Raw genomic sequence first — 23,900 nt, forward strand, 5'->3', positions numbered from 1 at the left:
CTTTGAGAGTCCTGATGGACGTGAAGTTGCAAGAGGCTGAATGGGTAAGGACCCGGTACGAAGAGTTGAGCCTGATTGAGGAAAAGAGGCTGGCAGCCATCTGTCATGGGCAGTTGTACCAGCAGCGGATGAAGCGTGCTTTTGACAGAAAGGTGCGACCTCGAGTGTATCACGTAGGTGATATGGTGCTGAAAAGGATCCTTCCTCCTCAAAACGATCGAAGGGGAAAATGGACACCGAATTATGAAGGTCCATTCGTGGTCAAGAAGGTCTTCTCTGGCGGAGCCTTGTTGTTAACGACCATGGATGGTGAGGATTTTCCATCCCCTGTGAATGCGGACGCAGTTAAAAAAATACTTCGTATGAAGAGACCCGCTGGACGAAAAGAACAAAATAGTCCAAGCAAAAATGGGCATCCCGGCGAACCAAAAACAGAAAAAAGGTTCGGGCAAAAATTAGGGATAAAAATGAAACTGTACACCCGGCAAGTCGAAAACCTGAAAAGGCGACTTGGGCAAAAATGGGTATCCTGGTGGACTGAAAACCCGAAAGGGCGGTCCAGGCAAAAGAGGGATTGAAACGAACAACTGCGTCTAGCATGATCGTTTTCGCTTTGGTTAAGGCATCATGGATAATACTCGGTAGGGATCAGTTGGAATCGTCTTGTTCAGAAGGCAGAAAGCACGGAGAGTCTGAGGACATATGGGGTGTAACCGAGTTGGAACTCGATGAGATCACGGGTTTCACGTTGCCATTAGGATAGATTTTTCCTTTTGTGCAATTACCTCTTTTCAGGAATTGCTTCCTTTGTATTGCTCAATTTGAGCCACACACTTTTCCAATCAATAAAATGCATATTCAGTCAAATAATTTTGTTTTTGTTTTCATTACCGCTTTGATTGCAAAAACATCCAGATATTTTTGATAACGAATTTTGCATTTTAAGACATACAGGTCCCTTCCAATGCATGCTTATAAGATTGAAGGCTTGAAATCTTATTTGGAAGGTTGAGTGACCCAAGTGTTGAAATCTTGACACGTCTGGGGCACGGTTTTATCTAACGATCTGTTTTGCAGGAACTGTTAGATATTTTCACTCACTTGCAGGTTATGATGTGGAAGCTCTGTAATAGATCCCCGCAGAGTCTGATCAGGGACGAATGTATGAAGGACGGTAGGAAGAGGCGATGTTGAGACGTCCGACGACCCTTGAAATTAATCAAGAAGACTCTTCAAAGTCGGAAGATTGAAAGTCTGTATAGTCCCCAGGAGTTCGCTCTCCGTCGAGCGCGGAGCGATTGGGAATACAAGATGATGGACAGAAAAGGGTCCAGAAGAGTCTGGGAATTCTCAAAAGTGGAAAGCTGATACGAGATTGGGAGCTGGATACCATGGTTCGACGAGTCGACGGGTGTTCTGTACCAACTTTTCTCATTTCCCAGCTAAGTCCCCAAGCAGAATCATGGGACCAACTCCCTAGCAGATCCGAGGTCTGTGGTTCCCAGCCGAGTCGTGATGGTTATCCCCGGCAGGTTTAAAACGGTGTTTCCTTCCTCAGCAGCCAGGCCTGAAGGTTGCTATCCCCGAGCGGAGCGGGTTTCAATGAAATATATCTCCAGCAGTGTTCATCCTACCAGTGGATTGGACAAGTTCCCGTAGCGGACGGATTTTGCATCCCCAGCTGAGTTGATTCTACCTATGGGTTGCATGGGTTGTTCCCAGCGGAGTAGCATTCGTTTCCCCTAGCAGGGTTAGGATGGTCATCCCCAGCAGGTGTCAGATCGATGTTTCCCCAGTTGCCAGACCTGAAGGTGGCTGTTTCCCAGCAGAGTATCTGTGAGCATTTTCCCCAGTAAAGTCGTCAGGTATCTGTGAGGGTTCTCAAAGCAGAGTCGGGATTGATATCCCCAGCAAGTCAAAAGCTGTTGTATCCCCACAGAGTGTTGGTGGTGCTTATCCCCAGCAGTTTCCCGAGCGGATTGGGTGCAAAGGAGGTTCTTCCCCAGCAAGGGTTACCTTTTCCCAGCAGCAGTGGTATTCCCCAGCGGGGTGGAGATTGGAGTAATGACGAGTTCCTCAACGGAGTGTCTCGTGCTCCCCAGCAGAATCCCTTAAGGGGGATACTTTTTATGCATTCATCATGTAAATAAGCATAGCATATTGCATAAAAAAAAATAATAATAATAAATCGCGTAGCATTTCCATAATTATGGAGCATTACGCAGAAAAAGATCATGCATCATTGTTGCAAGCATAGGGCTAGTCTCAAGCCGTGGTTACCGTTTGAGAGGTGGTTGTGCCAGAAAGCGAAGATGTTACTCTGTGGAGTTTAGCATCACGACGTCAGATCACCAATGTTCCCCAGTAGTGCGATATTGGAGGAAATGTTTCCGTCGGACAGAGATGGAAATAAAATCAGAGGACGTTACGCGATCAGCGCGATTCAAGCCGTGGTTACCGCTTGAGGATGGGTTTTGCTGGACAGTGAAGACGATACTCCGAGGAGTTCAGCAGCGGGATTTTGAAGCAGCAGTATTTCCCAGTCATCAGTAAGTGCCTGGTCGAGCTTTCTTTGGTGTCAGTCAACATCATCATTCGATGTCCAGTCAACGTCAAGTTATTTCCCAGTCATTGTTTAATGTCTGGTCGATCATTGTGTGATGCCTGTAAACATCATTGTTTGATGCCTGTAAACATCATTGTTAGATGTCCTGTAAACATCATTGTGTGATGCCTGTAAACATCATTGTGTGATGCCTGTCCACATCATTGTTTGATGCCTGTAAACATCATTGTTAGATGTCCTGTCAACATCATTGTTTGATGCCTGTAAACATCCTTATTTGATGCCTGTCCACATCATTGTTTGATGCCTGTAAACATCATAGTTCGATGTCCTGTCAACATCATTGTTCGATGTCCTGTCAACATCATTGTTTGATGCCTGTAAACATCATTGTCCGATGCCTGTAAACATCGAGTTTTCTCCCAGTCATTGTTTAATGTTTGGTTGAGTTTTCTTTGGTGTCCTGTAAAACATCATCGTTCGATGTCCAGTAAACATCGAGTTTCTTCCCGGTCATCAGTCAGTGTCTGGTTGAAGATGTACCCTTTGATATGTCGCCATCAGAGTGATGATTGGTGTTATTTCCGACGATTGCCAGCGGAGTTATCACAAGGAAAGAAGATTTCGGGGTTCAAATGCAGGGATCTGGGATCATTTGCGCGAAAGAAAAATTTGGGGTTCAAGAAAAGCATAAAAAGAAGAAATATAATAATCCCCAGCGGATGTGGTGGTCAAGCCATGGTTATCCCTGTGTTACCATTTATTTTGGTATCCAGGTCGACGTTTCTGTTTCGGTGATCAAGCCGAGTTTTCTCCGTTCCCGACGGATTTTTCAAGATTGTGTTCTTCGCCGATTCTGACAGGCGTTGTTGATTATTTCCCATCAGAGTGCAAATTGTTCGTCTGTTCTTGGTATTCAATCACTCTTCATCCTGATCATCTGAAAGCCGAGGCTATTCATATCGACAGGTTCACAGTGGATTGAATAGGGGCAGCTGTAACACCTCAAAATTTGCCCTCCTCTCTTGGGACTAGCATAACCTATTGCATATCACTTTAGGTCATTAGGCATTGCATATTGCATATCATGTGGTTACATTGTGCAAGTCATTCTCCCAAGTCTTGATCAGAAGATGAGAAAGTCAAAGTGCAAGCCTAGGGTTTATTGACTGATCATTGGCCATCTGAGGATTGGGCTGTGAATTAGGGTTTTGTGATTATCAAAGGATGTTGGTCTTCATCTTGATTGAAATGATACATCATCATCATCATGGTTTGATTTCATCAGGAGATGGAGGCAGATTGCTTGAGATTAGGGTTTTGACCATTGGTCAACCCTAATCAGTTGCATTGGGCCAGTCAGGGCATGATCAGGAGATGGGGTCTATGATGGAGAGGGGGATCATTCTATGATTATATTGTGCTTATTGAGATTAGGGTGTCACCCTTGAGCCATTTCATCAGGAGATTGGAGCTCAGATTGATCTATGCATGGCCAGATTCCTCTATCAGATGAAAAGTCAATTGTGGTCAACTGTACATGATCTGATGGATTTGGAGGTGGAAATGAGTTGGATACACTTCATTCATGTTGAAACAAGTGTTATTTGACATCTCAAAGCTTAAGAATGAAGAAAATCAAGTCAGGACAAAAACTGCCAAAAATAGAAAGTGACTTGTAATAGAAGTTTCCAAAAATGGAAAGTTTTTGACCTCAAAATTACATGTCCAAGGAAGCTTCAAATGAAAATTTGTTCAACATGAAAGTTGTAGATCTTGGTCTCACCTTTCCAAAAAGTCCAAGAACTTGAAAATCCCATGTATGGTTGGAAAATTATGGCTCAGTGAATTTCAGAAATGACCCATAATCAGGAGGCCATAACTTCCACATGGAGTGTCCAAATTGAGTGTTCTTTATATGCACAAACTCCATTTGACATGTACTTTCATGGTGCATAATTGGATTTTCTCAAAAGTGGTCAATGCAAAAAGTCAAATTTCAACTGGACAGTTAAATGAACCAGGGGCAAAATTGTCCAACTTGTGAAATAATTGGAATTTTTGAGTGGGGATTTTTGCAACACTTCACAAATGGTATTTGAAACTTGTTGGAATATTCATAATATGCCAAAGCTTTATGGTTTGGAAAATGGCTTTTGAAATGAACTTGCAAAAATGGACAAAGTGCCATCACATAGTGAATTTCCAAAATACTCATCCAATGAAGGTGAAACAAGTTGCAACAGCTCACACATGTCATTTTGAGAGTGTGTGAGCTGTCAATGAGCTGGCATTGGCTTATATGTGAAAGTACACTTTTGCCCCTTGCTTGAAAAATAACCATTTCACTAATCATTGGCATTTGATTAATTAGTGTGATTAAACATGGATTAAGCTTGAGTATATAATCCTAATCACATCTAAATCATAACAGAATTCACAATTCCCTAAAATCAGATCCAAATTCATCACATTCTCTCAAATTCTCAAGAACCACATAACACTTCAATTGACCAGAACTCTTTGAATTCTTGATCAAATTCGAAGATTCTTGTTGTGTTGATCTCCATTCATCATCATTTGCAACTGTTTTTGGAAAGTGGATCAAAAAGAGCTACCATTCGCGACTGTACATACAAGCTCCATCAATGGTGAATCAAGAATTCGTGCACTAGGAGTGAAATCAATCGAACCTGAGCCTAGCATTCAACTTCTTGGAGCTTATGCTGCTGCTGTTTTGGATCCAAACGACTTGAAAGCTCCGATTCCATTACTGCCTTCAAGATTAAGGTCAGAATTCGAATTTCATGTTTCTTTAATTGGTCATATGCGTTCTATAGTTTGTTGAATGTAGAATCTAGTGATGTGATTGGTTTTGCAAATGGATAACTGTAGAGGACGAAATCTTGATTTGAAAGTATGAAACCAAACCCTAACTCCTTCGATCCATGAGATTTAGGAACATTTAGGTGAAATTAGGATGATATTTGGATTCTACGTTAAGAGACCTTTCCAACCATATGCGGTTTGTGTATTTTTGTGAAAGTTTGAAGTTCACGTGTTCTTGGTGTGCCTGGGTTGAGGACGATGATTTTCTGGGAAATACATGCGTTTGATCTGGATTTTCGTTTGAAAATTTGAACTAGGAGTTTGCCGCGCCCGCGTTCAACAATTACCAAGCTGCCACTGTTTCTTTAATTAATTAATAATTATTCCAAAAAATTGTTAAAAATCATAAAACACTTTAAAAAATTCATAAAAAAATGTTTTAAAAATCAGAAAAATATGTGGATTTTTTTGTTGACTTCCTAATTGACTGTAGAATTTTATTGACCTATTGATTGAAGTTTTGCATGGTGAATTTTTAGATTGACTTAGGGTTGATTAACATGTGTGCCATTTTGATACATTGTGCCATTTTGATTGTGAAATCCTCATGTTTACAAAGAAATGCTTGAAAATTTTTGTGATGATTGTGGACTGGCTAATGGTGATTTACATGTAAATTTCATGAATTTTGGATTCCTGGTGTTTGAGTTATGAATTTTGGAACCTAGGTGTGACAATTTGTGTCACACCTTATTATGTCAACTTGCTGGATTTATTTGAATGACCTAGACTTATTAGAATGATGTGAAATTTTGCATGGATGTTCATTAACATGTTAAGATGCTATGTGAATTTTTGTGGAATTTTATGTGGAAGTTTCAAATTGATTGCTATTTTTCATCTCTGTTGGTCAATTGTGCAAGCTTGTGTGACATAGGTTGGTAGATCTTATGTGAAATGCTCATATGGTATTGAATGAACATGAAATTTGGCTTGCTGGTTATAGACACATGATAGAACATGATACTTTTGGTCCCAGTCATTTCTTTATTGTTTTCATTGAATTATGAATTTTTGAAGTGAATGCATGTGTTGATGTTGTGATTTGGCTCATATAATTGTGTCTATTTTTGTTGATTTTCATTGACATGGTTTCCTTTGTCCAATTAAGCTAAAATTTGACATGCTAGACCTTGATTATGTCCTGTTTAGGTGTAATTTATTTGAGGATTTTTGGAATTGTTTTGATATGGAATTGAATGCAATAGTTCTGTTTGGATGTTTGATGTTCCATTTGACCTAAATTGAATTGTTTGGTGCATGAAATGAATATAATGAATGGTATGAGCATGGGACTAATTGTGTTGGCTTTTGTTTGACATTAATTTGACTTTGGTTAGAGATCCCTTGCTGTTTAGACATTTTTGTCACCTTTGGACCCTAGGCTTGGCCTAGTGGTCTAGTTTCTAACATTTGATTGATTTTTCAGGATGAAAAGGTGCAATGTGTATGGAGATTGAACCAAGTCAATTCAATTGATGTTGTTTGATGTTTGTACACTAACATAACTTTGTTTTGTAGGTTGTGAAGATTGGGCTTGAGCTCATAGCTTGCCTTTGTTGTGCATTAGTTTGTATAGTCTGACTGATTAATACTTGCTGTTTATTTTTGTCTGTCTGAGTACTAACTGTGTTTGACTGTTTCCAGGTACTTTTAGTTGCTCAGTTCCTTGTGAACTTTTGCTTTGCTTTGCTTCAGCAACTTGCATTGAGGTATAACTTCCTAACTTCATGTAGTCTGGAGACCCGGTCTGTTATTTGACCGGGCAAACTGTCTGAAGTCCTCCTTAAGAGGCGATGTTTGTGATTGTTTAATATTGTGCCTAAGCAGGAAAAGTCCTTTAAATAAGGCAATTGGTGGAAGGTAGGGATATGCAATCTATCCCCCACTATTCAGTTGAGTCTTCTCCTTGCTCCCATTACATGGTTGTAGCATTGAGATCACAAGCCCAAGATCTTGTGCAGTGCACATTGTGTCAGAGTCTCTGAGTATAGAAGGGTTCCCCCATTCTGGACCCATGCTCATTTGTCAGAAGCTCTCCCTGGTTAGGGATAAGAGCTGTGAGGTCTCATCCTCACTTCATCCTTTCATCTGCTTCACCTTAGCCTCGTAATGGCAAGGTTAAGAGCAAACCCAGCCCGTACAGATGACTTGCTGAGGCAGTCAAACCTATTGTGTGAGCCCCCTTGTTTGGTTATAGTGCGTGCTATGTGGATATCTGTTTGAGATGCTTGTTCTCATTTGATGTATGCTTGAATTATTTTGTATGCTTGTATGCTTGCTTCTTTCCTGGATAGGAGTAGTTTGCTTATGCAAGTAGGATAGAAAACTGAACTTAGGGCAACGATGCATGACAACACTAGGCTCGAGTCCAGCTCCCTAGTAGTGTGTCTTCCCCTGGTTTCTGGCTAGTAATTCAGTCCCTTTTAGGGGAACTACATCGCCCTGATCCTTGTTCCAGACGAGGTATGTAGGCAGGTGGTCGTGCGAGACTACTCCGGGCAACCTTTTTCTTTTTTGCGTGCGTTTACTTGTTATCTGACTGTGTGTTTTGGTTCGGATGCCGACGTAAGTCCAGTAATTGGCTGTCGGGCTCCACGTTTGCCGTTTTTGTGTTTTGGTTCGGATGCTGACGTAATTCCATCGAGTGGTTGTCAGGCTCCATGTTTGCTATATGTTTGTGCGTTTTGTGTTGTTTGGCGTGCGTAAGCCGAACTACAGTGGCTCTGATTCTTGTTCCAGACAAGATATGTAGGCATAGGATGCGACGTCCTATCGAGCTCCCTTCTCTTAACCCCACTTGCGTTCCTTGTGTGTGTGTGTGATGTTTAGCAACCTTTTCTTATTTTAGAACGTGGATCCCGTCGAGTACGACGGACGTGAGGGGTGCTAATACCTTCCCCTTGCGTAACCGACTCCCTTACCCTTTCTCTTTGGTCGCGAGACCATTTCCTTTCCAGGTTTCTCTGAGCGTTTCCTTTCCCTATCTTGGGATAAATAACGCGCAGTGGCGGCTCTGTGTTGTGTTTTTATTTGAGTCTCGCCGGTTGATTTTTCGCAGGATGCGACACATACCCTTGATGAACATTCAGAGAGTGAGGATTCAAGCCCCAGCCACAAGGCGTCCAAGGTACCTTGAGTTTCATTCATATCTTCTTTTCAATATACATCAAACAATCTATAAGATTGTTCCACTTCTACCTTGTTATAGGAAATTTCAATTCGGGGTACTCCTCCTCTAGAAAACATTGCCTTAGATGCTGATGAGATCCTGAAATCCAACCATCCTCCGACAAACTCGCCACCATAATAGCCAACACCTAAAGATCTAGACGGGGAGGGCAACCAATTAAAGAAAGTAGTCAAAAATCAAGGTCTCGAACAACAATCGACTAGTCCATATGAAAATTCTCAACCAAATGACCAAGAAAATGTTAACCACATGCAAAAGGACCAAGATCAGATGGAAACTCAATATGCTATCAACAAAAAGGAACAGCCATAAGTTGTTCAAAATTTACAAATTTCACCAGCAACCACTGAGGTTCCTTTTTCGACTACGGCTACTATTGCTTATTCTCGGGATAGATATTCTTCATCCAAAACATTTAGTAATTCTCTATGAAAAAATAAAAACCATGAAGAAAAAAGATCATGTGGATGTTTTAAGAAAGCTTATAAGCAATCAAAGTATTGGCTCCATTGGAAAATCTCCATGCTCCTCAACTGTGTCAAGTAATGGGCTTTTTGACGACTCCCTCACTCTACTAGTTCAACAATTAAAAACAAATGTCTTCAAAGAATATTTATTTAAAACCATCTAAGAAGATACTTTTGTTGTGTCCGACATTAAGAATTTTATTGAAGCAACATAGTGGTCAGGATTTATTGGAGTTTGAATCATTTCTCAACCAACACACCCAGAATATAAAAATGAAAAAGGAGTTTGTGAGCAAGATTAGGCAAAATAGTGACACTATGTCCCAATAATGGGACCTAATTGCTCAATATCAAAGTCGAGTTGATGAGTTGGAGGCACATGCTAAAACAGATAAAGATCAGGTAGCGGCCTACAACTAACAAATTGCAAACTTGATGAAACAATGTGAGGAATTGCAACGAAAAAAGGCTGCAATCGAAAATTCTAAAATAGCTTATCTTAAAGAAAAGTTAGTTTAAGAAGTCAACATTTGTCTTTAGTATGCGGATGTCGCTTATATATTGGAAGAAGAAATCCAAACCCTAGAAGTTGAAGACTCAATGAATGATACAAGAATCGAGCTTGCAAAAGAGCGCTTTGAAAGGATCAAGGTTGAACTTCCCTTCTGAATTTTTGACTTCTCGTTCCCTGTTGTGTAAATGTGTAATGACAATTTTCCATTTTGGCCCTTTAATTTTAATTCCATTTTAGCACTTTCATTCCCTATGCATTATTCTTATATTATCTAAATCTCTTGCAACATAGATTTGTACTTATTTAAGTACTTGACTGATTTGAAATGGACCTTCCTAATTTGGTGATCACTTACCTAAAATTCTATCTTTTGTATCCATGTGCAAAATAACTTTCCACATGTAATCACCAATTGTAAAGGCTTTCGACTTAACCTGTTTATTATAGGCCTTATTTATTAGTTCCTTTTATCTATAAGAACATTCAGAGAAACTAATCATTCATCATATAAATCAACAATTCATCTAGCATCATATTCCAATAATGGTCATAAGGAATTTCAACTTGCCTTTGAATTCTAGTTGGCTGTAAATAAATTTCGACAGGCAAAACTGCATCATGACCAAATGTTAATCAAAATGGAGTAGAATTAGTTGCCTATTTAGGAGACTTTCAACAAGCCTATAATATTTGGTCTAAATTTTTGTGCCAATTTCTTGGATTTTGACCAACATTTTTTTTAATCAGGCCAATTATAATTTTGTTAGCTGCTTCAACTTGACCATTCGCTTAGGCATAATAAGAAGTAGACATTAAAAGTTTGATTCCTCAATTTGAAGCAAACTCGACCATTTTTCAACCAGTAAAAATTGTACCTTGATCATTGGTTAAAGTTTAAGGTATTCCAAACCTATAGATAATATGGTTTTGAATAAAATTAATTACTGTTTCCTGATCAACATTAATCAAAGGAACAACTTCCACCCACTTGGTAAAATGTATATGCCAACGAAGATGTACTTATGACCTTTGGATGATGTAGCTTGAAATCCACCAATTAAATCTAAGGCATAATGTCTAAATGGTCAAGGCTTGACAATTGAGTGTAACTCACTCACAAGAACATGTTAAGTATCTGCATGCTTCTGACATTCTTGGCAACCTTTCTCAAATTCTATACAATATGAATATTTCCTAGGTATTAAAATCAAACATTTGTCTATTGCTGGCTTTCTTCTAAGTCAAACCATATATATTATAGATCTGTTAACCCAAGCCAACATGTGCAATGCAAAAGGTGTCACCACTCCTATGCTAAGAAACTAAAAAGTCAACAAGTACAAATCATTTACTCTCTCATACCCTCACTTGTATTGATCCATGGTGGGCCCTCATCAGTATGTGACACTCACGAGGCCCAATATTGCTTTTAGATACAATAAATCGTGTCAATTCATGGTCTCTCCACTGGAATCTTACTAGTCAGCTGTCAAAAAGGATCCTACAATATCAAAGTGGCATCGTTAACCATGGTTTCTTGCTATCTCTAGCTCCATTATCTTGAAATTTCTCTCTAAGAGCCTATAGTTATTCGGATTGGACAAGCAATCTAGATAATCCTAAATCCACTTCTAGATCCTGCATCTTCTTTGGCCTGAATCTGGTGTCGTGGAGCTCCAAGAAACAACCACTTATCTCCAAATCAAACACAGAGGTTGAATATCGTGCCTTAGTGCACACAAAGTTTGAATTACTTTGGTTGGAGTCCCTTCTAACTGAACTTTTAGTACCACTTATTATTCCTCTCTTATGTGTGACAACCTTAGTGCAACCCTTTTATCACATAATCCTATCATTCATACCTACACTAGGTACATTGAACTCGACATTCATTTTGTACACGAAAGAGTTATCTCCAATAGCATGAAGATTCAACATGTCCCAAACTTATTGCAGATTGTTGATACACTCACGAAGCCTTTTGGCATGGATGTTTTTCACGAGCTTTGCATCAAACTCAAACTTGTGATGTTCATCCCTCCTTGAACTTGTGGGAGAGTATTAGGAGAGTAACGTGTAGCCTAAGGTATAAAGAATTGCATCATGGATGTATGTGTAGTAAGTTGATGTAAAACATCATTAATGTGAATCAATATATAGGAGAGCATGCATGGAGTACTATGAATACTAGACCCATAAAATTGTAACAAGTTAACTCATTAGTGCAATAATGCAATCAAGTTCAAAATCATAATTCTATCCATTATAAACACATTTTGGAACTTATTTTTGTGTAACTTTTATCATATCATTTTAATCTCATTTTGTTCATATTATACATGAAGCTCTTATACAAAATCTATATGTTGCTTCCATCAATAAATTATAGAATTCATTGGTTCAGACGAAGTCGAACCAAACTGAAATCCAAAAAAAATCATGGTATTTCAGTTGGGTATTTTTTTAGTTCGGACAAAAATCAAAGCTAACCAATGAAACTCGATGTTAATTGGTTCATACAAAATATTTTTAAAATTCTACCTGCGAGTCTGTCTACTCGAACCAAGATAATTAATTTGTATAATTTATATCATTATTATCTTGAAAACTAGTATAAGATATTCAATTTCAAGAAGAAAAAAATGAAACATCGTTTGTGACATTTACTACCTATATAGAGACACAGAAGAATTAGGGGTTTCATATTATTATGGAAAATTAGTTGATGTAAATTAGAATTATTTAAAAATATTTTTGCACATTTGTTCTAATATATCCAATCAATCCGATTCAAACCAACTCGTTGTTTCTCGGTTTAGTTCGGTTTGGACTTTATCGCAAAATTGTGCAAATCCAATTCATATCAAATTATATGTTTTTAATCGATTTGAATTGCAAATTCTCTCGAAATCGAACCAAATCGATCCACAAACACCTCTAATTTATTTTATTGTTTAATTATTAGAACAAATTCAAGTACTACATATAGTAATTCGACTAGGTATAATATACACAATTATCCATGGCCTTTAAGAGTCAATCTCAAACACATCCGAGTCAAATCCACCATCCTAGAAGGTGAGATAAATGGACTTTTAAAACTCACAAACTCCTCTTTTTATTTCATACAATTTACTTGTGTCAAAAATTTATAGCTCGAGCTCTCATTCACTCGAAAGGGTCAAGAAAGAAGAAATTCCAACAAGCTGAAGACAATGATGAAGAATCAGGCACAATACTTTGCAAATCCAAGGGACAAAACAAGTACATTTTCTAAACCTTTTTTCTCGTCATGTTACTTATGCTTATTCTTATAATTCAGAGTTGAAAAAGAGGAAGTAGCTCCACTTCTACCCCAAGTCAAAAAAAGACAAGAAAAGAAACACCAATTATCACTCTCGATGGTGAAGAAACTTAGGTGTAACCAACACTTCAACCTTTATAAACATATTATATCTCTTTAACTCAACTCTTCGTTGCACTAATAATTGTAAATGTTTCAGTCTGAACAAAGAGTCAAAGAAAAGGATAATAAAGACAGAGAGAATGATGAGGATGATGATCTTGAGGAAAGTGAAGAGGTTTCCTCTGAAGTCAAATGTCCCAAATATTTGAGTAAATGGAAGGATACTTATGAGAAATTAGAACTTTGACAAGCCAAAAGTGAATCCAGGATCAAAAGGCCAGTAACAAGAGAGACCAAAAAGAAGAAGAAAGAAGATGGAGGTACTCAACTAACTCGAAAGAAATCAAATCGGAAAAAACAACATACCCTTGATGAAGATTCAGAGAATGAGTATTCAAGCCCCAGCCACAGGACGTCCAAGGTACTTTGAGTTTCATTCACATCTTCTTTTCAATATACATCAAAAAATCTATAATATTGCTCCATTTCTACCTTGTTATTGGAAATTCCAATTCCTGGTACTACTCCTCTAGCAAACATTGCCTTAGATGATGATGAGATCCTGAAATATAACCATCCTCTAACAAACTCGCCACCATAAAAACCAACACCTGAAGATCCAGACGGGGATGGCAACCAATTAGAGAAAGTAGTCAAAAATCAAGGACTCGAACAACAATCAACACATGCTTATGAAAATTCTCAACCAAATGACCAAGAAAATGTTGACCACATGCAAAAGGACCAAGATCAGATGGAAACTCAATATGCTATCAACAAAAAAGAACAGCCACAGGTTGTTCAAAATTTACAAATTTCACCAGCAACCACTGAGGTTCCTTTTTCGACTACAACTACTATTGCTCATTCTGAGGCTGGATATTCTTCATCCAAAACCTTTATTACTTTTCTTATCCATGAATAAATAAAAACCATACAGAAAAAAAATCATGCGGAGGCTTTAAGAAAGCTTATAAGCAATCAAAGTATTGGCTCCATTGGAAAATCTCCATGCTCCTCAACTGTATCAAGCAGTGGGCTTTTTGGCGACTCCCTCACTCTACTAGTTCAACAATTAAAAACAAAGGTCTTCAAAGAATATTTATTTAAAACCATCTAAGAAGATCCTTCTGTTGTGTTCTACATCAAGAGTTTATTGAAGCAACTTAGTGGTCAGGATTTGCCTAATCCCACTGTTCATTTCATACTGGAGTTTGAATCATTTCTCGACCAACTCACCCAGAACATAAAAATGAAGAAGGAGTCTTGAGCAAGCTTAGGCAAAAGAATGGTACTATATCCCAACAATAGGACTTAATTTCTCAAAATCGATTTGATGAGTTGGAGGCACATGCTAAAATAGATAAAGATCAAGTAGCGGCCTACAACGAACAAACTGCAAACTTGAGGAACTGCGATGAAAAAAGGTTGCAGCCAAAAATTCTGAAATAATCTATCTTAAAGAAAATTTAGTTCAATAAGCCCACATCGGTCTTTAGTATGCGGATGTCACTTATATATTCGAAGAAGAAATCCAAACCATAAAAGTTGAAGACTCAATAAATGATACAAGAATCGAGCTTGCAAAAAAGCAATTTGAAAGGATCAAGGTTGAACTTGCCTTCTAAATTTTTTACTTCTTGTTCCCTATTGTGTAAATGTGTAATCACAATTTTCCATTTTTGCACTTTAATTTTAATTTCATTTTAGCACTTTCATTCCTTATGCATTATTCTTCTATTATCTGATCCACTTACAACATAGGTTTGTAATTCTTTAAGTACTTGTCATTTATTCTCAGAGTTTGATCTTCAGGACCCAACTCTTTAACTTTATAGGAATTATTAAAAAACACTTGACTGATTCGAAATGGGTCTTCCCAATTTGGTGATCACTTATCTAAAGTTCTATCTTTTTGGTCTATAGGAAAAAGAACTTTCCACATGTAATCACCAATTGTAAAGGCTTTCGACTTAACCTTTTTATTATAGGTCTTAGTTATTCGTTCCTTTTGTCTATAAGAACATTCAGAGTAAGTAATATTTCCTCATCTAAATCAACAATTCATCTAGCATCATATTCCAATAATGGTCATAAGGAATTTCAATTTGCCTCTGAATTCTAGTTGACTGTAAAAAAAATTCGACAGACAAAACTGCATCATGACCAAATGTTAATCAAAATGGAGTAGAATTAGTTGCCTCTTTAGGAGAATTTCGACAAGCCCATAATATTTGTCTAAAGTTTTATGCCAATTTCTTGACTTTTGACCAACATGTTTTTTAATCATGCCAATTATAAATTTGTTAGATGCTTCGACTTGGCCATTCACTTGAGCATAATAAGGAGTAGACGTTAAAAGTTTGATTCCTCAATTTGAAGCAAACTCGACCATTTTTCGACCAGTAAAAATTATACCTTGATCATTGGTTAAAGTTTCAGGTATTCCAAACCTATAGATTATATGGTTTTGAATAAAATTAATTACTGCTTCCTGATCAACATCAATCAAAGGAAAAACTTCCACCCACTTGGTAAAATAATCGATGACAACGAAAATGTACTTATGACCTTTGAATGATGTAGGTCGAATTTCACCAATTAAATCTAAGGCCTAACGTCTAAATGGCCAAGGCTTGACAGTTGAGTGTAACTCACTCGCGAGAACATGTTGAGTATTTGCATGCTTCTGACATTCTTGGAAACCTTTCACAAATTTGATACAATCTGAATATTTCCTAGGTATTGAAATCAAACATCTGTCTATTGGTGGCTTTCTTCTAAGCCAAACCACATATATTCGAGATCTTTTAACCCAAGCCAACATGTGCAATGCAAAAGGTGTCACCAATCTTATGCTAAGAAACTGAAAAGTCAACAAATATAAATCATTTACTCTCTCAGGCCCTCACTTGTATTGATCCATGGTAGGGCCTCATCAGTATGTGGCACTTACGAGGCTCGATATTGCGTTCAGCTATAATAAATCATTTCAATTCATGACCTCTCCATTGGAATCTCACTAGTCATCTATCAAAAGGATCATACAATATTAGAGTGGCACCATTAACCATGGTTTCTTGCCATCTCCAACTCCATTTTCTTGCAATTTTTCTCTAAGAGCCTATAGTGATTCAGGTTGGGCAAGCAATCTAGATGATCCTAGATCCACTTCTAGATCATGCATCTTCTTTGTCCTGAATCAGGTGCCATGGAGCTCTAAAAATTAACCACTTGTCGCCAAATCAAACACAGAGGTTGAATATCGTGCCTTAGTGCACACAATGTCTAAATTACTTTAGCTGGAGTCCCTTCTAACTGAACATGTAGTACCATTTCTTATTCCTCTCGTATGTGTGACAACCTTATTGTAACCCGTTTATCACATAATCCTATCATTCATACCCGCACCAGGCACATTGAACTCGACATTCAAATAGCATGAAGATTCAACATGTCCCAAACTTATTGCAGATTGTTGATACACTCACGAAACCTTTTGGCATGGATGTTTTCCATGAGCTTCGCACCAAACTCAAAGTCGTGACGTTCATCCCTCCTTGAACTTGTGGGGGAGTATTAGGAGAGTAATGTGTAGCCTAAGGTATAAAGAATTGTGTCATGGATGTATGTGTCGTAAGTTGATGTAAGACACCATGAATGTGCATGAGTAGATAGGAGAGCATGCATGAAGTACTATAAATACTAAACCAATGGCATTGTAACAAGTTAACTCATTAGTGCAATAATGCAATAAAGTTCAAAATCATAATTCTATCATGTATAAACACGTTTTGGAATTTATTTTGTTCAACTTTTATCATATCATTTTAATTTTATTTTGTTCATGTTATACACCAAGCTCTAATACAAAATCTATCTGTTGCTTCCATCAATAAATTATAGAATTTATTGTAGAGGTGTACATTGGTTCGGACAAGTCCGAACCAAACTGAAATCCAAGCCAAATCATGGTATTTCAGTTGAATATTTTTTTAGTTTAGATAAAAACCAAACCTAGTCAATAAAATCCGATGTTAATTGATTCGGGCAAAGAATTTTTAAAATTCTATCTGCGAGCTCGTCTCCCCGAACCAAACATAATTAATTTGTATAATTTATATCATTATTATCTTGAAAACTAGTATAAGATATTCAATTTCAAGAGAAAAAATGAAACGTCATTTGTGACATTTACGATCTATATAGAGACACAGAAGAATTAGGGGTTTCATATTATTATGGAAAATTAGTTGGTGTAAATTAGAGTTTTTTAAAAATATTTTTGCACATTTGTTCTAATATATCCGATCAATCAAATTCAAACCATTTCATTGTTTCTCGATTTAGTTCGGATTGGACTTTATTACAGAAATGCAGAAATCCAATTTAAATCAAATTATATATTTTTAATCGAATATCAAATTTTCTCAAAACCGAATCAAATCGATCCGCAAATACCTCTAATTTATTGAACAAGTATTAGAACAAATTCAAATACTACATATAGTAGTTATATAAATTCTTAGCCGTAGAGTTTTTTTGTGTTTTAAAATTGTTTTCAAAGTAATGTATCATCGTGGTGACAAAGTCAACAAAACATGGTAGAAAAAAGTACCTTTTCAAATTGAAGGCTAAAATCAACCATTTTCTAATTATCAATTTTGACTACACTTTAAGAGTTCAATCAAACTTTAACACACTTGTTTATAATATGTCTTTGCTATTAGCCTCAACTTTATTCATCTAATTTCTCATTTGCTTTTCTATATATAATTTCTTCAACTTGAATATTGGAAGTTTGGTTTTTTAACTAAATCACTTTTCAACTACCCCCAATTAGGAACAATTATGTTTGGTAGTTAAATTATAGTGCGTTTCACATTTAAGTCAAAATTTTCAATGTCAAATCACGTGCTACAAATGCATTACAAATTTCTTTCTTTCATTGATTCTCCACCATGATTACCGTTTGTAGCATCGTTGAAAAGATAAGAAAACTAAACCAAACTTTTACCGTTTAAAAATATAACAATTGGGACCTCAATTTGATATTTATAGTAAGGTTGTTGAAAAACAAAACTTAAACAAAGACAATTACTAGAACAAGTAGCAACTATGCTTGTTCTAACCCTAACAAATAACATTAACATAATAATTGAGATCTATTATAAGGATCTATCTATACTTATCTATCAGAAGTTTGACTTTATAATCTTAAAGGAAAAATTAAAATTTCATATAAAACAGTTATAAGATAATTATCAATGTTACTATCATTAATAATAATTTTTATTTTTTTAACTTTCAAAATAAATTAAAATCTTCTATAACATATTTTCTTATACAGGTTTTTTAAAAAATTAGTTCAGTTGACAAAGAATTGACTCATATACCGAACTTCCAAAATCCATATATCTAAATTTTTTATTACACAAAAAAATCGTGTCAGTTTAAAATTAAATCGATAACCACGTCTTAAAAACTAAGTATCTTCTACTTAAAAGTCACACCAAATTAGTTGTTCTATTTATTATTTTTTGATAAATTTCTATATTTTATTTTTGTCTTTAAGAAAGCGAAATGCTACTTAGTATAGTGTTTTTTAAATTAGGTACTTTGTCAAAAATTTGTCTGGTTTTCAAACTTTGCCTTATTTATTTGACCATGGAGCCAAAAATCCACAACAACTCATACAATATATAAGCATGTCATTGTCTTTCAACCACCATTTCACATGTAAATGGTGCAACTTTGGTTCTTTGTGAGCATTACCCGGAACATCATTTGATTATTAATGTATTGTTGTTGATTAACAACTTTGCTAGCTCTTTAGTGCTCCAAAGAAGTGAGAAACCAATTTCTCAAACTTCGGTTTCCACTTTGTTTGTATAGTTCAAACTTCTAATAATGGGAAATAGTTTAGGTGGGAAAAAGACCACAAAGGTGATGAAAATTGATGGTGAAACATTCAAACTAAAGACACCGGTAAAAGTCGGTGAAGTGCTTAAGGATCACCCGGGTCTTGTCTTGTTAGAATCCGAGGAGGTGAAGCATTATGGAGTAAGGGCAAAGCCATTGGAGTTACACAAGGAATTGAAGGCGAAAAGGCTCTACTTTCTTGTGGAACTTCCAAAGGAAAGTAGGGTTACGAGAAGGGTTCGTTCGGTGATTAACATGAGTGCTAAAGACAGGCTCGAGAATCTGTCTTTAGCTCGACGGTCAGCTTCTGACCTAACGATTATAAAATCGGCGAGCGATTTCGAGGTGGGAAAAGAAGAGTTGGCGAATGGCGGGGTGAGGTTGAAAATGCGACTTCCAAAGGCAGAAGTTGAGAAGTTGATGCAAAGTAGTAAGGATGAAGGTGAGGCTGCTGAGAAGATTATGAGTCTTTGTATGGCTAATGGTAGCAATGATAAGAAACAAAAGAAGGAAATGGTTTGGAAAGGTAGTAGAGGTGATGGTGAATTCAAAAAAGCTTATGAGGTATGATATAGCTAGAAGAAACAAATGTTTTTATCTTTTTTTATCATTTTGAGAAAAGAAAACTTTTTATCAACTAAACATGTTTTTCATTTAGGGTAAGACTAAACATGTTTTCATGTTATTCTTTGGATAAGGAAGTAGTTGGAAGCATGTAGTGTGCTTAAGTTAATGTTGAATCATTTGATTAACATATGAATTTGGTTTTTGGTTGGAATGACTTTCAGCCAAATTTACTTATTTCATAATCAAAGTTTGAACTATGAGAGTTCTTCTACTTAAAAACAACAGGTTAAGACAAAAAAAAATATATCATAGTAAGTAAGCAAGAGACTAATATGGACTTTAGGGTAAATGTTATAGTAATGATTTTGCTTTTATTGTATAAAATTATGTTGGTACCATCATTTCATGTAAAAAATATTTCATTAATTCAAATTCGATTTCAAAAGAAATTATTTTTCCAATAATATCGACATTAATGGTTTATACACTAAAAAACTAATTTATTAAAGGAAAAATAAAAATTATCTTGTTAAAAATATTTAACTTAAAGGATCGCATAATGTATTTGACCTATCATATAGTATCATTTACTTACTATTCCGTACCGGTTTGATTTTTAAATACAATAATAATGAGTTAAAATATTTTTAAATGATAAGATTCTTCCAAAGGATATTTTAAAATGTAATTTTGTTAAAAATATTATTAGACTTGATTACTATTATTTAAAAAATAAGGTAGGTGCAAAAAGATTACTATTCTATATATGCTCAATCATGAATGCATTATCTATACAATTCGTAGGTTTTAAATCAAATCAACATGATTATAATAGTTTTCATGCACCTACTAAGTTGTTTATTTTTTGGATTGTTATCAATGTTTGCAGAAAAGGGTGAGTTTTATGCCAATTAATGAAGGAAGTTGTTCCATTGCAGTGGCTTCCTAACCTTGAAGCTAAACTTGGACCTCTCAGTGTTGCTGTTAGGGCTAGTTATTATCTCAGCAAAATGAATGAAATTTCTAATGTTTTTTATGCTTAGTTTATTGTTGAATCGCATGTACGGTGACTACAATAATAAAAACATCAGTGTTTGCGTTTTTACACGGCTACCAATTGAACTGACATTTGAGAACATAATCGTATGCATCAACATAAAATAATGTGTCTATAACATTAGAATAATCAAGCTCTTCCGGTGCGCCTTCCAACTTCAAGCGCCAATTCAGTATCAATTTTGAGAGAAATGTCGAGTGCTTTTACTGAATGAGTCAAGGAACCGCTGCAGAAAGGCCAAGTCAGATCAATTGATCAAAAGGAAAAAGTCAAGTGAAAGAAAATGTTTACCTAGAAATGTAGGTTACTCCACTTTGCCCGATTTTATGTACTGTATCTATGGTAACGTTGCCTGAAGCCTAGCATCACAAACACGACAATAGAAATCAATTAAGAACTTTAAGAGGAATCTTGTACTAAATTATCCTGATAATACGATACAAGCTAAACGAAGCAAAACTAGTCATGAATACCTCAGTTTCAAATCGCCCATTAACCAACCGAACAGCTTCTTTCAGCATAGTTATGTCCACATCTCCGTTAGGTAAAGGTACAACCATATTATCCAACATGATTCGAGTTAAAGAAGTCTTTGTTTGAGATGCATATTGTAATACTTCTTCCACTTCCTCAAGTGTCCTGGTCTCAACCTGAGAAAAACACAACCTTAAATATTATAGCTGTTGCCAGAACCAGCTCTTTACATACATGGAAAGCTATACAGTGAAGGACAGGTGGTAGTGAAATACTGAAATCTATTAATCGAAATGAAAGAAACTCGTCTTAAAATATAAAAACTCCAAGTAACTGCAAATAAATTGAAACATGATGGGCATCACAATTTTCACAAAGCCTCAAATGGAGAAAAGACCAATAAGAGCTAAGAATCGAAAAGGAAAAGAAAGAGTGAAAGAATGAAAGAGAGTACTACCTCAACCTCCAATTGAAGGCTATTTTTCTCTAGATACAGGTCTACGCTTTTAAGAGCATTTGTAACACCACCAGCAGTTGATATATGATTATCTTTTATCATAACCATGTCAAACAAACCCATCCTATGATTTCGACCTCCACCAATTAATACCTATACAAGGAAACCTACTATAGTTTATTGAGTAAAGTTTATAAGAAAAAATACAAATAAGTGGTCGTTTATAAAAGCAAGGAAATGGTTCAGAGTACAGACCGCCCACTTATCCAATAAACGTAAACACGGAGCAGTTTTCCTAGTCTCCAATATATATGCAGGGGATGCTGCATTTGCCATTGCCTGTGAAAAACCAAGATATAAGGAAACAAGTGATAAATATAAGATAATGATAATTTCACAAATCACTAGGCCTAATGAAACATAACACGCAAATCTTATATGTAATCTGAATTCATTACAAACATAAACTTGTTTTCATATTTCGAACCATAATTTATTTATCCATTATGTTTTTTTTTTCAACATCCTTACTAGAACCCTTAAAAACATCATACTACAATGTTGGCTAGCTAAGTTCAATAAGATTCTAGGGCAATCATTTAGATAAATCTAGGAGTACCAGAGAAAATTTAGCTTTAAAAAAAAATACCTTGGTTAAAGTTGCAATGCCACTCATCCTCTGCATAAAGTTTAGCACTACCCTTTCCGCTACAACAATGTTATGCGCCCGTCCTACATGTGAATAACTAAAGATTGACAGAAGCCTTTTATAAAACCAATTACAAACTTGGAATGTATCCATTTTCTTTCGTAATTAAGTTTTTATTGATTTTAACAAAACAAAAAAGTTTTTGTTGAAACATTGCATAACTACAGAACTTGTTTATTCCAATGAGAAATGTACTCTTTTTATACGGGAAAATGCATAAAAACACTCGATAAATTAAGCAGTGAATTACGAAATTGAAGAAATTGAAATAAATAAACGTAAACTCAAATAGTACCAAAGCTAATAAAGATTAAATATTTCAACAGTTTTTATGATACTTATCTTACCATGAACTTTTCCAAACTGCAGTCCTTTATGGACAAAGTCTCCATCATTTTTAGACCACTCCACCTGATATTTGAAAGAATTCCTCATCGATTCAGCCAAGAACTAACCACAAACATAACGATAGGGTAAATGATCATTGCTTCGTACCTTTAGAGAAGGGTCGACCTCATTAAATATCATCTCTGCAAGTGCAATTCCAGCAACGACGCCATCCTCCTTCGCCAAGAAATAAGCTTCCACTTCCATGTCAAACGGAATAGTGGCCAAGCATGTTACATCACCTAAAATCGAAACAATTTTCACATTCAATGCCATGCATACAATATAACTGCCAAACATCAGAAGAAAAATGTACATTTCTTAAAATTAACTGACAAAAGAAAAAGATAGAAATAATAAAAATAAAACTCAGTAAGAAACAAGACAGTTAGTTATAGCAAGAAACTAGAAGAAAGCTTGGAAATAAACCTCGATCCCCAGCATCTTCTGCAAGGGCCAACTTGATAATGCCTTTCAAATCGTAAGTAGGGTGCAGAGGAGGCTTTACTGTGAAGGAATCGTACGCGATCGTCGGATTCGTGACTTCAGTTGCCGACATTTCAACAACAGTCCTACCGTCTCACACAATTTAGAACAAGTCAAGAGAATGAGCAGTTAGAGAATTTATAAGCAGTTGAAGGATTCAAACCTGAGCTTTGGTTGCCCTTTGAGTTTAACAGAAAACCTGAAAAATTAATAACTGAGTTATATTTTTTTTTTAAGAAATAAATTAGTTAATTAGTAATTAATTAACAAGATAAGGAATAAAAATAAATGAAGAGCACAGAGTGAAATAAGTGAGGAGAGAGTAAGAACCTGAGTGAAGGAGGAAAGTTTGTAGTTAGGTTTCTGGCAGTGTGAAATGGTTGTGGTAAGAACCCTAGTTTGTAGGTAAGAGACATAACGAAAGAGAGATTCAATTTCAGAGTTTTCGGTTTTTATGTTTAAATTGGTGGTTTCAATTTCGAGTTTGAGGAAATGGGGTTCTTGTGCCATCACCATTACTTTTCACTTTTGAAGCGCACTCTATTCTTTCTTTTGATTCTGATTCTAAAAATAGATATTATTTGTGTGTCGTGGCAGTTGAATTGGTTGAACCGGTGATATGGTGTGACATAACTATTAACTAGCATAATTGATACTCTTGCCCGGTTTAATATTTATTTTATTTAATATAGTTTAAAATATATTTAGTTATAAATTTAAAATTAAAAAAGAATTAAAGATAATAAAGTTGAAAATAAAAAATTATTTCTCAATTAAAGATAGTTGTTGGTTAAAATAAAATAGAT

The 23,900-nt window shown here is 36.0% G+C and overlaps 2 protein-coding genes across 2 annotated transcripts; one reads left to right on the plus strand and one right to left on the minus strand.

Annotated features, from left to right (window-relative positions):
• Positions 1-18,717: 18,717 nt before the first annotated feature.
• LOC127092351 (uncharacterized protein At1g66480) lies at positions 18,718-20,629 on the plus strand. The gene is made up of 2 exons (XM_051031206.1): positions 18,718-19,521; positions 20,414-20,629. Exons 1-2 carry the CDS (start codon positions 18,946-18,948, stop codon positions 20,471-20,473), a joined length of 636 nt encoding a protein of 211 aa, XP_050887163.1. The 5' UTR covers positions 18,718-18,945; the 3' UTR covers positions 20,474-20,629.
• Positions 20,536-23,669, minus strand: LOC127092350 (quinolinate phosphoribosyltransferase [decarboxylating] 1a). Its single transcript, XM_051031205.1, has 11 exons — positions 23,425-23,669; positions 23,258-23,293; positions 23,038-23,180; positions 22,717-22,850; positions 22,569-22,632; positions 22,162-22,244; positions 21,768-21,851; positions 21,513-21,665; positions 21,055-21,231; positions 20,873-20,940; positions 20,536-20,807 (listed from the first exon to the last, which is right to left on the minus strand). Exons 1-11 carry the CDS (start codon positions 23,508-23,510, stop codon positions 20,711-20,713), a joined length of 1,125 nt encoding a protein of 374 aa, XP_050887162.1. The 5' UTR covers positions 23,511-23,669; the 3' UTR covers positions 20,536-20,710.
• Between the last annotated feature and the right edge of the window lie 231 nt (positions 23,670-23,900).

This window comes from Lathyrus oleraceus, chromosome 6 (assembly GCF_024323335.1).
Source record: "Lathyrus oleraceus cultivar Zhongwan6 chromosome 6, CAAS_Psat_ZW6_1.0, whole genome shotgun sequence".
Taxonomy (NCBI): Eukaryota; Viridiplantae; Streptophyta; class Magnoliopsida; order Fabales; family Fabaceae; genus Lathyrus; species Lathyrus oleraceus.